Here is an 11,645-nt window from a genome sequence, read left to right as displayed (position 1 = left end):
GTGAGTGTCGGCGTCCAGCTGCGCGCAGGAGGGCTCGAGAACTGGGAACTCGAAACTCCCAACCGCGTTTGGAAAACGAAAGTAAATTCCCAGGCTGTTTCGAGTAAACGAAACAGCGGCACTGCCCACTCTGTGCTGCCACTGACACTTCAGCAGCTCCCGTCGGCACTCGGAGAACGACGGCAACTCAACGCAACCACGGGTCGGAACACTTTTCCGGGTACTGTAAACTAAAACCTACGTCGTCTATGCATGCATCGGTAGTTGCTGACGTGCGCTTCTTTGTTAAAGCCACAATTGTTTTCGAGTTCGCAAGATTGAATCGAACACCCGTTCGTCTAATCGAGTACCGGTACGTGCGATTTTCCACGTTCGCTTTTCGAAGACGGCTCGATTACATTTTCAAACGAAGAAAACGGAAAGAGTTTCACGACTATCTGCTTGTTGCGCGGGAATGTACAATTGCAGTTGTCATATGACTGTTTGCTCACAAAAGTTTACGATTGTGAACTTCGAACTGCTGCACGTACACGGGGATTTTCCTTTTTAATTATTCTTCATTGATTGTTTTAAAGACATTTTCACGTCTATGATACAATGCTGCCCTCTAGGGGTCACAATAGATAATGTTGTAAAGTGAGGAAGTGGGGGAAAAAGGGAAGATACGGTCAATAGATGGTGTAAAAGGTTTAGAATGAATTTGTTGTTTTGATATTTTTTGTACCACCCCTCCAAAATATCTCTTGAGCAGGGGAGTGCAGATTTTATATCTTCAGTTTACCAATCGAGCTCTCGTTTAAAAAAAAACAAAAAAAACTATTTTACTATTTATGGCAGAGGCTTAAGTAAAGTCAAAACCATCGCGGTTTTCAGTTGTAATTCAAACTATTGGAACTCCACTAAAAGCGAGGTGTATGCTGTCCATGTTTGCTTTTAAAATGTTGTTTCCTGGCTCCTTTAGAGATGGCTCATTCCAAACCTCTGCTCGTCCAGTGGCTTCGGGCTCAAATTGACAGCGGCGCGTTTCCCGGTGTTCAGTGGACCAACCAGCAGCAAACGGAATTTTGCATCCCTTGGAAACACGCTTTGAGACAAGACTCTTCTGATTCTGACATTCTCATCTTCAAGGTACCCCCCAGCCCCCCCCCCCCCAAAAAAAATAAATTAAAAAAAAGAATAACAAAACTGAAACTTCCAAGTGTCATGCTTCGGGGCTCTTTTTCTCCCGCTGGAGCTGCCTCACCCTCGCCGTGAATAGTCGTTCCGGTGTCACGGCGCCGTTTTGTTTTCTCTTGGTGCACTCCAGGCCTGGGCAAAGGTGAGCGGCAATGGCCGCATCCAGGGAGAGCCCTCCGTGTGGAAGAGGAACTTCCGATGCGCGCTGCGAGCCAAAAAGTTCCAAGTGATAGCAGACAAGAAGAACGACACGGCAAACCCTCACAAAGTCTACCGCTGGCCAGATGAGTCGACGCCAGGAGGTGAGCCGTGCTCACGCGCGGCACTATTCCTGATGGATGACGTTCGCGAAGTGACCTCTTTTTATTTTTCTTTCCAAGAGAACTCTTCCGCTACACCACCCGGCCAACATGAGCCGGATTGCCACGAAAGCCCTCCCATACAAGAAGTACGTGCCCGTGTCGCGTGCGCAAATGTGTGTTTGCCTTCTCGACAGACGCACCCAAATGTTCACGTTGTGCCCGTCCACCTTTTAGAGCTACGTTGTCCCATTCGTGGACGAGTGTCTCTACTGTCCTATCCAAGGTGAACATCGCTAATATTTCATATGGCAGCTTGTGAGAAGAGATTTGCTTCCTTGCTTCTCAACTCCAAATCCGCTGACAGAATCCTCCCCCAACGAGGACCTTCTGCAAACCTGTCTGAAGCAGCTCAACATTGGGCCTCAAGCAGGTACCCAGAATTCATTCACCCTTAAAACCGCCGTCTTAAAATGACCGAATGGGGGTGAAAAATTATCACGTGACGCATCAAGTTCAGGCACCTTTGCGCCGTCGACTTTTTTTAATCCCTGCCAACTTTTTCCCTCCGCAGAAGAAGCGGCGGCCTTCGAGTTTCCTCCCGAGCGACGGGAGCGCCGGCATCCGATCGTGATTGGCGGCCAAACGTTGCCGTGGCAACAGCCGCATCCAGTCGCGGCCGAGGATGAAGTCGGCGGAGCCGGGTCGCCGGGGCAACCGGCGCACCCGATGGAGGGAGCCGTCGGTGAGGCGTGCGGGGGCCAATTAGCCAAGCAGTTTCTAGACAACATTCATAAGACCAAGGATGGAAATCATTTCAGTGAGTGGAATTCAATTGAAACATTGCACTGATGATGACAAAATTGGTTGCGCGGTATCTCCAAGTATGCGTCTCACACACGTGGTGTATATTCGTAGGTGTGTAGCGCGCGGTGTCGTTAAATGTATTTGCTATGATGACAATTTAGACATCAATGTAGATGATTTCCTGTTAAAGCAACGATGAATATTGAGTGAATCGATGCACCGTTTCCCTTGCATGTTCAGAGACCGAATTCCGGATAATTGTGCACTACAGAGGGCGGAAGGTGTCGGAGCAGCTGGTTGCCAACGAAGCTGGATTCCGCTTAATTTACAGGTAACTTGAAAAGAGAGCTTGGGGCTAACGTAGCATGTGAATGGCCACAGACGGCTAACGAATAGCATCGACGTGGCCGTGTCCAACACCGCAACAACGGTATTCACGACCGGCCATTTTTTTTTCTGTTACTGCAGATGAGCCACTTAAGAGTAGTTGAGTAAAGCTCCTCATTGATCTACTTCAATTCTGGTCATGTTGACTTTATGTCCCCACCCCCCCAATTTGAAAGAATAATGCCTTTTTTGTTTTTCAGACTGCTTTTTTTCTCTCAACTATTTATTCCAAGTATTAGCCTCACTTTTGATGTCAAAAGAATTTAGTGTGTTTTTTTTCTGCGATGAGTATTTTCGGTTGACGAGCGAAGGGAAGCTACGCTCCAAAACGTCAAAAAGGGACAAAAATGCCCCCGAAGAGCACAAGAATGAAAACGATTGTCTCCACTTCAGGCCCGAGCAGGCGGAGGCCGTCTTGGACCGGGAGTCGGGCCTGTCTTTGGTCTCCCTGCCAAGTCCCGTCACCATCAAGGATCAAAAACAAGCCAAGCTGACCCAGTGCATCCTGGACAAGCTGGGCGAGGGCTTGGACGTCGGCGTGTCGGGCGATGTGGTCTACAGCCAGAGACGAGGAGAAATCAAAGCTTTTTGGAGCTTCTCCAAGTTTGACCTCAGCGGACGCCCGCAGGAAATCTCCAAACAGCGGCCGCAGCCGCTTTACCCCTTCCGGGACTTTATCCACGGTACGGTTTGGTTTCTTTCTCATCTGCTATTTGCCTCGAGGGTTGGATTGAGAGTGCCGTCCGTCTCCTCCAGGGATACTGGACTTTATAACACTTGAAAGCAAAGAGTGCGGCCCCTGCTCCCTTTTCCTGTGCCTGGGTGAGAAGTGGCCCGACCCGCAAAACTGGCCTTGGACCAAGAAACTCATCATCGTGGAGGTGAGCTCCACCGTGACATGAACAGGCATCCGCCGCGCTCCGAGGCCCCGTCTAAGTGGGACCGGTGTCAAGGAAGTATGGCCTTTGTCGTGATCGCTCCTTCGTTTTCCTTCAGGTGGTGCTCACGTCTTTGGAGCTCTTGAAGAATATGGCCACGGAGGGCGGCGCGTCCTCCTTGAGGTCCGTCGACCTGCAATTGTCGCTGGAAGAGATGGTCATCGGCTGACGCCGGGCTTTGCTCTTCCGCGCTCCACGCGTGCTCTCGGCTGGCATTTTTTTCCCCTTGGCTTTCCTCGCGCCTCCGCAAATAACGGCTTTGTGCGCAAGCGCAATAAAGAAGACCGCCAGTCATCCCATTGTCATCATTTCTTTAATCGCTATCAGCACATTTCAGGTGAGGACTGACTGGCAATCCACGAGCGCACGACGCTCAACGAGCGTCGGGTGTTGAAGGCGCGTCCGCGCAAGTCACAACGGCTGTGCTCTCGTCTCACCTCCAGTTGTCATCGAACAGAGTAAGATGAAATCGCCAATTCGGTGTCTCGTGTGTGTGCCGTGAGATCTTTTTTTTTTTTTGGGGGGGCGGGGGGTATACATGCCTAATGTGATGGGAAGTTCAGAAAAAAAAGATCAAGGTTCGTGCTTCTAAAGGGGAGGAAAACGTCTCAAAACTACCGTTGCCTCTCGGGTGTCAGCGTTAAACCTTTTGAAAACGGGCCTTCTCAAATTTGGGGGGACCGGGGGCCCCTCACAGGGGAGAAATATTTTTCCCTTTCATAACGCCAAGACGTGTTCGAATAAATGGCAAAGAAAGGAGTAAACGCTTCCGAGGACAAACTCCCATTTTCCAAGGGGGAAAAGTTGTGAAATGGTTTTAGAATTATTTGCGCTATGATGATGATTTAAAGGAAACATTTTTATAAGAATGAATTTTGTCGTGATAAAAAGTCGAGATATTACGGGAAAGTCAAAGCGTTCCAAGATAAAAAATCGTCATATTATTCAGGATATACAATGTTCACAAGCGAATTTCAAAAGTACAACTTTAGTCTGGTTACATTTTGCCTTTCGTTCAAATTGATGCGACGACGTCACGTGTGTGTCTGAGCTTTGAATTGGCCCCAGGCTAAGCTAAGCGGTGTTTGCGTGATTGGATTTCTTCTACTCGCGTGCTGATCCCCGCATGTTGGCGAGTACTTTTTCGAGTTCATAATAGTTGATTGAAAATGATGTTGTGAAGGATCCCCGGCCCTGACTTTGAGAAGCGCTGCAGTAAAAGGACATCCGAATGAAAGAATGGAGTACCGTACTTCATTGATTCTCCTCAAGTTCAGCGGTGTCACTGTCTGAGGCCGATTCTTCAGTAAGGCTTTCGTCCCGCAGTCCTGCCATCGGGACCAGCTTCCCGTCCGCGTCCACTCCCATTGGCTGAATGATGTTATCCCTGCAGTCGTTTGACATGATTTAATGGTGCATGCAGACAGTGAAACTGCCCTGAAGATCGACTGTAATCCGCCCTTGGTCTCGTGGCATCTTAGCAGTACCGAACGGGTTGAAATTAGCAACAACAAAAAATGTCTCAAAGCCACAAATGCGTAAATAACCAACCGCTATTTGCTGTTTCTGAAATTCCCGCAAATACCACAAGGTGGTGCCAAAGCCCTGCCACATATAGTAGTAATGTAGTGCTTTGGCGTCATTTTGTGGCCTATCGGTGCAAAGGAATCAGATTGAAGTGAGTGAACCAGCTTCTCTTCGTCAGGCCAAATCCATCGTCCCGATCCGCTTTGAATTATTGAGGGGGGGGGGGATTGCTGTACTGTGCGCAGACCTGGAAAGCTTGTTGAAGATTTTAATGAGCCTCTTGGCCTCCTCCTCCTTCTCCTCCTCCGTCATGCCCTCCATGGGGTCCGGCAGCTGCGCTTCGACCCGCCCGGTCACCGGATTGACTCTGTCTTTAACGCGACGGTATTCCTCGGTATCGGAGTCCGAGTCGCTGGAGTAGGGCGTCTCGCCGCAGGAGGTTCTGGCTGTCGGGCCACCCAAAAGACCCCTGGTGGCCAGCAGCCCCGCCGCATTGCCGTAGCCTGTGTACTTGACAAAACGCCTGACTGCAAGAGAAAAGTTATAAACGGGACTTTTCTGGCATTTTACAAGATGTGAACTTTCAGACAATCCAGGCTTGCATTTTTCAGAGTGGCACACGCTGTGTTTTTCCACAGTGACAATAGTTACCATTTTCCTTGCAGAGGACAAAAATGAGGTCGGCGGCACAGTGTTTAAGGTCCGTGTCCAGGTGAGTCATGAGACGGATCAGACGGCTCTTGACGGTGCGGCCTTCCTCCGGCCTCTGGGAAACATCTCTCAGAGGAGGCAGAACCTGCAGAGGTCCAAGTCATTTGCCAAAGAATTTGGCCGCTTTGGTCGATGTTAGCATGATTTCGTCACGCTCATTACGTATGTCCTGATGAAGTGGCGCGTTTCTTTGTGTGCCCGGCAGCTCTCAGTCAGCAGATTGAGGATTGGCGTCACTTTCTCTTTGATTTTATCCCCCTTTGGAGAAGAAAAGCACTGTCACGTGACCGCCCTCCACACTACAAAACTCGGGCCTTTTGGGTAAGATTTTTTTTATGCTAATTTAACCAGAGCTAGCCTAAAAACCAAAAAGCACCAGTGCCGTATCTAAACACCCCGAAGAACCGGCAGAATTGTGATCGCACGCTCCCTTGTATTCAATCGACTACGAACAGACTACCGATTCCAGGCGCCTCTCCATAAACAGCAGCAGGATTTGGACGCAGTCCATGTTGACGCCGCGGCACTGCTCCGAGTCGGGCTCCAAAGGCACCGTCAGGAGAACATCCAGACACTGGAGAGGCAGCGCTGACAACAGGTTGACTGTGTGACTATGCGACAAAAACAAAACCAAAAAAAAGTTGGGGAACATTTGGATAAGAGTACAGTCACATAGACTTGATAGTCCAAATCCTCGTTGGGCCGGACTGTAGAACGGAGCGTGATTATCACAACAGTAGCCATGTGAATCTAGTTGATTGTGAGAAGAGATGAAAGAGGGGGGAAGGGAAGGGGGGGGGTTACCCTTGCAGTTCATCAGTGTCCTCAGGCGTCACGCATTTCCGCATCAGGCAGAGACGCAGAATTGCCACAAGGTGGCGGTAGAGATCTGCGTCAACCTGAAGAAGGCACCAACACTGATGAGTAAGTTACGCTGATAATAATAATAATAATAATACATTTTTGGAAGGCCCCCTTTTTTTGGCTTTCACACCTGCATTTGTACTTCTTAGCGCAGTTCCGCAAGAAAATAACATTCTTTTGCTCAAGGAATTACAGTAAGAACAGAGCGAGAGTACCCAAAACAATAATGAATAGCACACGAATTCCCAGACAAGCTTCCAATTCACCTCAGTGGGCGCCTGCCTGTGGGATCTGTGCGTGATGTTGAAAAGGATTTTGAGGATCTCGACGACGCGCTGGGAGGCCTCCAGAGAAACGGGTGGCGCCGCAGGGTCCAGCACGCACTCGTACTGCTCCTTCCACCGCACCTCCAGGCAGCCCTGCAGAGCGGCCGAGAGGACGGAGACGCCGCCGTCCTGAGGGAGGAATCGAGAGACTGCTAAAAGTGGAACAAGTCAACTCCTGGTGATGTACCGTCATGTAAAGTAACTCCTGTCTCCTTGTTGTTTTCGAGCAGTGGTTTTTCCACCCTTTAAACCGGCCTCAAAAATGCTTGGTGTCGCTTTTCTGCTATCAACCTCATGACCGACATCCAAATACAGTCACATAGTAGGCACACGCGTTCATCCCAAAGCATATTTTATTCCTAAATCCTTAGTTTGTCTTAGGGGCCGGTCTTTCTAAGGAAAAGCTCGGGTCACCTGCTGAAGCTGAGCGCTGAGCTCGGGCCGCAATGCAGTCACGAGGAAGGTGAGTCGTAATTGGTAGAAGTGAACACCGGAGGGAGCCGAGGAAGCGGCGCTGGAGGAGAGACGCTCTCGGAGGCCGCAGATCAGCCTGAAACAAGGAAGTCGACAAGAGGGGAGCTGCGTGACCCACCTTCGCTTTGCCATCTCTGACTCGCGAGAAATGAGGAGTCCCACCTGAGGGCGCTGAAGCGCTCCTGCGCCCAGGTGCTGTTGTACACCACGTTACACAACACCTTCAAAGCCTCCTTCCTCTGCACCTCCTCGCCCGGCACACCGTCCTCCTCCTCGCCTTCCATTTTGCTTTCTCGGCGGTCCTTCCTCCCTTGCTCCAGCTCCTTGTGGTGGATGCTGCCTCTGTGCGAATCGCCGCCGAGGTCCGCCCGGTCGGCATCGTCGTCAAAGACGGAGCGCTCTGGGCTCGGGTCGTCGGCGTCCCGGGCGACGGAAGAGATGACGTCGCCGTAGAAATCCGAGTCGGGTTCGCCGGCGCCGTCGTCGTTTGGCCGGGTCGCGCTCAACCCGGCCGCTTGGGCCAGAGTGAGGAGAGCGTCGTCGGTCACCAAGGGGCCCAGGACCCTCTTATCGCGGGAGAGGATCCGCAGGCTTCGCAGAGCCACTTGCAGCAGATGACACGGGATTCCCGTTCCTATGAACCTCACCAGCACCGCAGCCAAACTCTGAAGACAAAGCCGTGCGCACGGTCGCATCCGGGCCGTTCACGAATGACCCGACGAACGTGCGGCCCGTACCCGTCTGAGGAGCAGACCTCGGTCTTCCCGGTCACTCTCGTCGCCGTCGGAATTGGAATCGCTGCTCTCCCTCACTTTATTCTTCCTGAACTGGGAGAACAAGGCAAAGATGAAAACAGCTGATGGTCACGATTGCAACCAACGGCGTTTCCACAACGCGCCAGGAAAACCACCGATAAACTGCGCTCTGCAAGACTTCCAATTTCTCTTTCAAGAGCAATTTACAGACAATGAAAGTGACGGGGGGCGGGGGGGGGGGGGGGCATCGTGTTTCCCAACCGTTTTGGAGCCGAGGCTGATATTGCACATGAGAAAAATATCAGAGCGCGACAAGCGATTCTTGAACGTAACACGTCTGTACCTCTTCCAGTTTTCTTTGCTTTAGGCGAGCAAAAACAAGAAGAAAAGAAAAGAAAAGCAGAGGACAGAACAAAGAAAACAAGATCAGCGCACAAACAAAAGAGAGCTCTTCACGCAGAGTGCTACTCAGAGGCTGCGAGTGAGTGCGGAAAAGATGATCGGGCTCCAGGACGCCGCTTATGTGGCGGGGTGCAATCTGCCTGAGCGTGCAAACACAGGATCAGGGACGACTGATACAGCAGAATTACTAATCGGAGACGGACTGCGGAGGAGAGCGGCCGCAAACGGGTTGAGGGAGAAGGCCGGGTGACGTACAGGAAAGAGAAGGGCGGGGGGCGGGGGGGGGGGGGGTGACGTTCAGCCGGTGGATGCGGAGACCGAGCGCAAAGATGCTTACGTTCCTCCTGTCCCTCTCCTCCGCGTCAAAGAAGAAACAGCGGGCGTACTGTTGGAAGACGGCCACACGCGGCCCCTCGTCACACAGGCCGCAAAATGAGCAACGCCAGCGCCTTTCGAGTACCTCGGCGTTGAATTCCTGCAGCCGGCTCTGAACGCCGCTCACATCCCCGCGCCCGATCGAGCGGATAATCCCCTCCACGTCCACGACCATGCTTCCTGCCGGCGCACAGCCATCGTTCAAATGGACGTTACACAATAATCGCAAGGAGAGGCGGAGATGACGCGCCGATGGATTGACAAAGGGCTGCCGTGCAATCCCCCAATGGAAAGCCCAAATCGCTGCCGGTGCGCGTTCAGACCCCGCAGATGGAGTTCGCTTGGACCGACCCCTGACCTTTAACCTACCTGTTTTCTTTTTAAACGGACGGGACGATCGTTTGAAGGCGCGTCGTCGCGGTAGCGGAAGCTTCGGCGTTTCTGAGCCCCTCGTACGTCGTGCGCGGCGTGCAGAGTTGTGATGGGTTGCGCACAGTTGCGGCGGCGCTGCGCTTCCCCGCTCACTCTTTCTCACTCTCTCTCCCGTTAAGCCGAGAGAGATGAAGGGGCCGCGGGGTTGATAATCCACTAATGGACTCCCGAGTTTGTATCTCTGTGATGAGCGGCTGACCTTTTCGAGGTTTTTGCGGGCTCCAAATCGCTCGCTCCCAAACGACCTGTTGCATCATGGAACTCGCGTAACCAGGGCTAAATGTGTCAGAAAGAAAAGACAAAGAATAACAAAAAAAAAAAACATTAGGACGCAAAGGATGCCGAAACGGAGCGGCACGTTCCACTCGTGGTTGGTACATCCGCCTGACGGCGCCGAGGTTCTCGGTTCGAATCCGGGCTTCGGCCTTGCTGAACGGAGTCTGGATGTTCCTAAACTTGGCCAACTGCCCTGAGACATGTGAGCGAGTTTGGATGGGCCCTACCAAGGGCCGTGCTTGTCCTGTTTTTGCTTTTTACCATGTTGACCCCCAGCAGATGGCGCTATTTTCGCAAAATAGCAAATCCACGTTTGGACAATTCCACACCGAAAAACGCTGGCTCATGCTTTGAAACAATGCGAGCAAGTGTGTGTGTCCGCTGACCTGAGCTCAGAGAGCAGGATTTTGTTCATTTTTGGGAAACACGCCATTTCTAACGAGCACATCGGTCTTTTTTTTTTTTTTTTTTTTTTTTTTTTAGTGATTGTGACAGCAAATGATGCCACGAGGTCAACCGCTACGACAGACCGACGTCACCTGACGTCAGCTGGGTGAGACTTGAGCGGAAAGAAAATGGATGGATAGATGGATGGGCATCGAACGAAGCAAAATGATGCATTTTCAGAAGTGCCATGAAGCAGTTACTTCGTGAGACAAACGAAGACAAAAGCCGGGGCCCCCGAGAAAGCCCGCTCGACGATGGCTTCAAAAGCGATGGGACTTGATCAACTCATTTCCGATGGGATTGGCGCAATGAAGAGGATGTTTACACGCGCGCTCACCGAGGTGTCTTGAGAGTTCCTAAAAGAAGATCATCATGTGAGAGGGAATGACGGGCTTTCCTGGCAGGATGCTCACACTTGTGCCCGCTGGCGAGAGGAAGCCAGGCCGAGAGGCTCTTAAGTGTCCGAGCGGCGGCTACGGCCTGACAACAACAGGATGTGCAAGATGACAGGGGGAGAAATGTGTGTGGGGAGGGGGGGGGGGGGTGGGAGAAGGGTCCCCACCAAGTGCTCCCAACATATCGTTCTTGAAAATGAACGGGACACTTTGAGGCTGGATATCAAGCGAGTTCAAAAGAGACGGCTGACCACGGGGCACCTTTCAAGCAAAATGGCTCCCCTTTCTGAACGGCCGGCGGGAGCGGGAGCGCAGTTCAGGAGCCGGTCGGCCGAAGAGGGTTTGCTTTCGTACGGCACGTAGTCCTTTCCCTTGCCCCGATGTGTCAGCGAGTCAACGAGGAAACGACAAGAGTGTCATCAAAACCACACGTCACTCCTTCTTCATCACGCCATACGAGCCAATCACGCTACCTCGCAATGACGACACGGCCCGACCAGATGCTACTTGCCGTGGAGGTAAACAATCCATTCCCGAAGGGAAAAGCGCCCGAGGGAAAATGCTGGACTGCTTCCAGGCGCAATAGCGTCATCCAAATTGGGCTTGGTTTTTTTTTTCAAGGAGGTGTCGCTATGAGTTTGCGGAAGCTCTGAGAAGTGGCAAGCGCGAAGTTCCAGCGATACAAGAGCCCAGCTCGAGTCACCTCCTGTCATCGACGGGCATTCTTTGTGCGAAAGAAGAGTAAGCATTGAGGCTTCTCAAACCGGCGCTAAACTGCAGTCGTGGACGCAACTGTTTGATTCCAAGGTCGATTGGCGGGTCGCGGGCGAGTCAATCAGACGCTTGGAAAAGCCGCAAAGCGGCCGTCGGTTGTTTTTCCTCACGCTCCTCTTTGGGGATCGCTGGGAGCGAAGGACGTTTCAGAAATAAACACGCTTGACGGCAAATGTGACTCAAGGGGAAAAGGCACAGGAAAAATGGGGCGATAAAGAAAAGGCCGCAGCTCAGAATCGGCGTTATTTTGGGCGCGCTTCCTGCAGGTGAAGGAAAAGAA

General features: G+C 51.8%; 2 protein-coding genes across 7 annotated transcripts; one reads left to right on the top strand and one right to left on the bottom strand.

Moving 5' to 3' along the window:
* Positions 1 to 51: 51 nt before the first annotated feature.
* irf3 (interferon regulatory factor 3) lies at positions 52 to 3,901 on the top strand. Its single transcript, XM_086099489.1, has 11 exons — positions 52 to 220; positions 962 to 1,128; positions 1,307 to 1,478; positions 1,557 to 1,624; positions 1,713 to 1,761; positions 1,843 to 1,908; positions 2,050 to 2,295; positions 2,523 to 2,613; positions 3,063 to 3,352; positions 3,426 to 3,550; positions 3,666 to 3,901. Exons 2-11 carry the CDS (start codon positions 964 to 966, stop codon positions 3,774 to 3,776), a joined length of 1,383 nt encoding a protein of 460 aa, XP_085955615.1. The 5' UTR covers positions 52 to 220; positions 962 to 963; the 3' UTR covers positions 3,777 to 3,901.
* Positions 3,902 to 9,720, bottom strand: LOC147189414 (chaperone Ric-8A-like). 6 transcript variants are annotated; one of them, XM_086099477.1, is made up of 14 exons: positions 9,411 to 9,716; positions 9,127 to 9,217; positions 9,004 to 9,051; positions 8,608 to 8,625; positions 8,247 to 8,336; positions 7,672 to 8,174; positions 7,450 to 7,585; positions 6,976 to 7,164; positions 6,650 to 6,744; positions 6,306 to 6,456; positions 6,008 to 6,103; positions 5,786 to 5,930; positions 5,382 to 5,661; positions 3,902 to 4,994 (listed from the first exon to the last, which is right to left on the bottom strand). In XM_086099477.1, the coding sequence occupies exons 2-14, from the start codon at positions 9,214 to 9,216 to the stop codon at positions 4,862 to 4,864; spliced, it is 1,974 nt and encodes a 657-aa protein (XP_085955603.1). In that variant the 5' UTR covers position 9,217; positions 9,411 to 9,716; the 3' UTR covers positions 3,902 to 4,861. The 6 variants fall into 6 exon arrangements, with proteins under 6 accessions (XP_085955603.1, XP_085955602.1, XP_085955601.1 ...); XM_086099476.1 differs by having other exon boundaries at positions 9,127 to 9,221; positions 9,411 to 9,714; XM_086099475.1 differs by having other exon boundaries at positions 9,004 to 9,217; positions 9,411 to 9,720.
* Between the last annotated feature and the right edge of the window lie 1,925 nt (positions 9,721 to 11,645).

Source organism: Hippocampus guttulatus, chromosome 19 (assembly GCF_054856545.1).
Source record: "Hippocampus guttulatus isolate MCC_2025c chromosome 19, RoL_Hgut_1.0, whole genome shotgun sequence".
NCBI classification, from domain to species: Eukaryota; Metazoa; Chordata; class Actinopteri; order Syngnathiformes; family Syngnathidae; genus Hippocampus; species Hippocampus guttulatus.
This window is presented reverse-complemented; position numbering and strand designations above follow the sequence as displayed.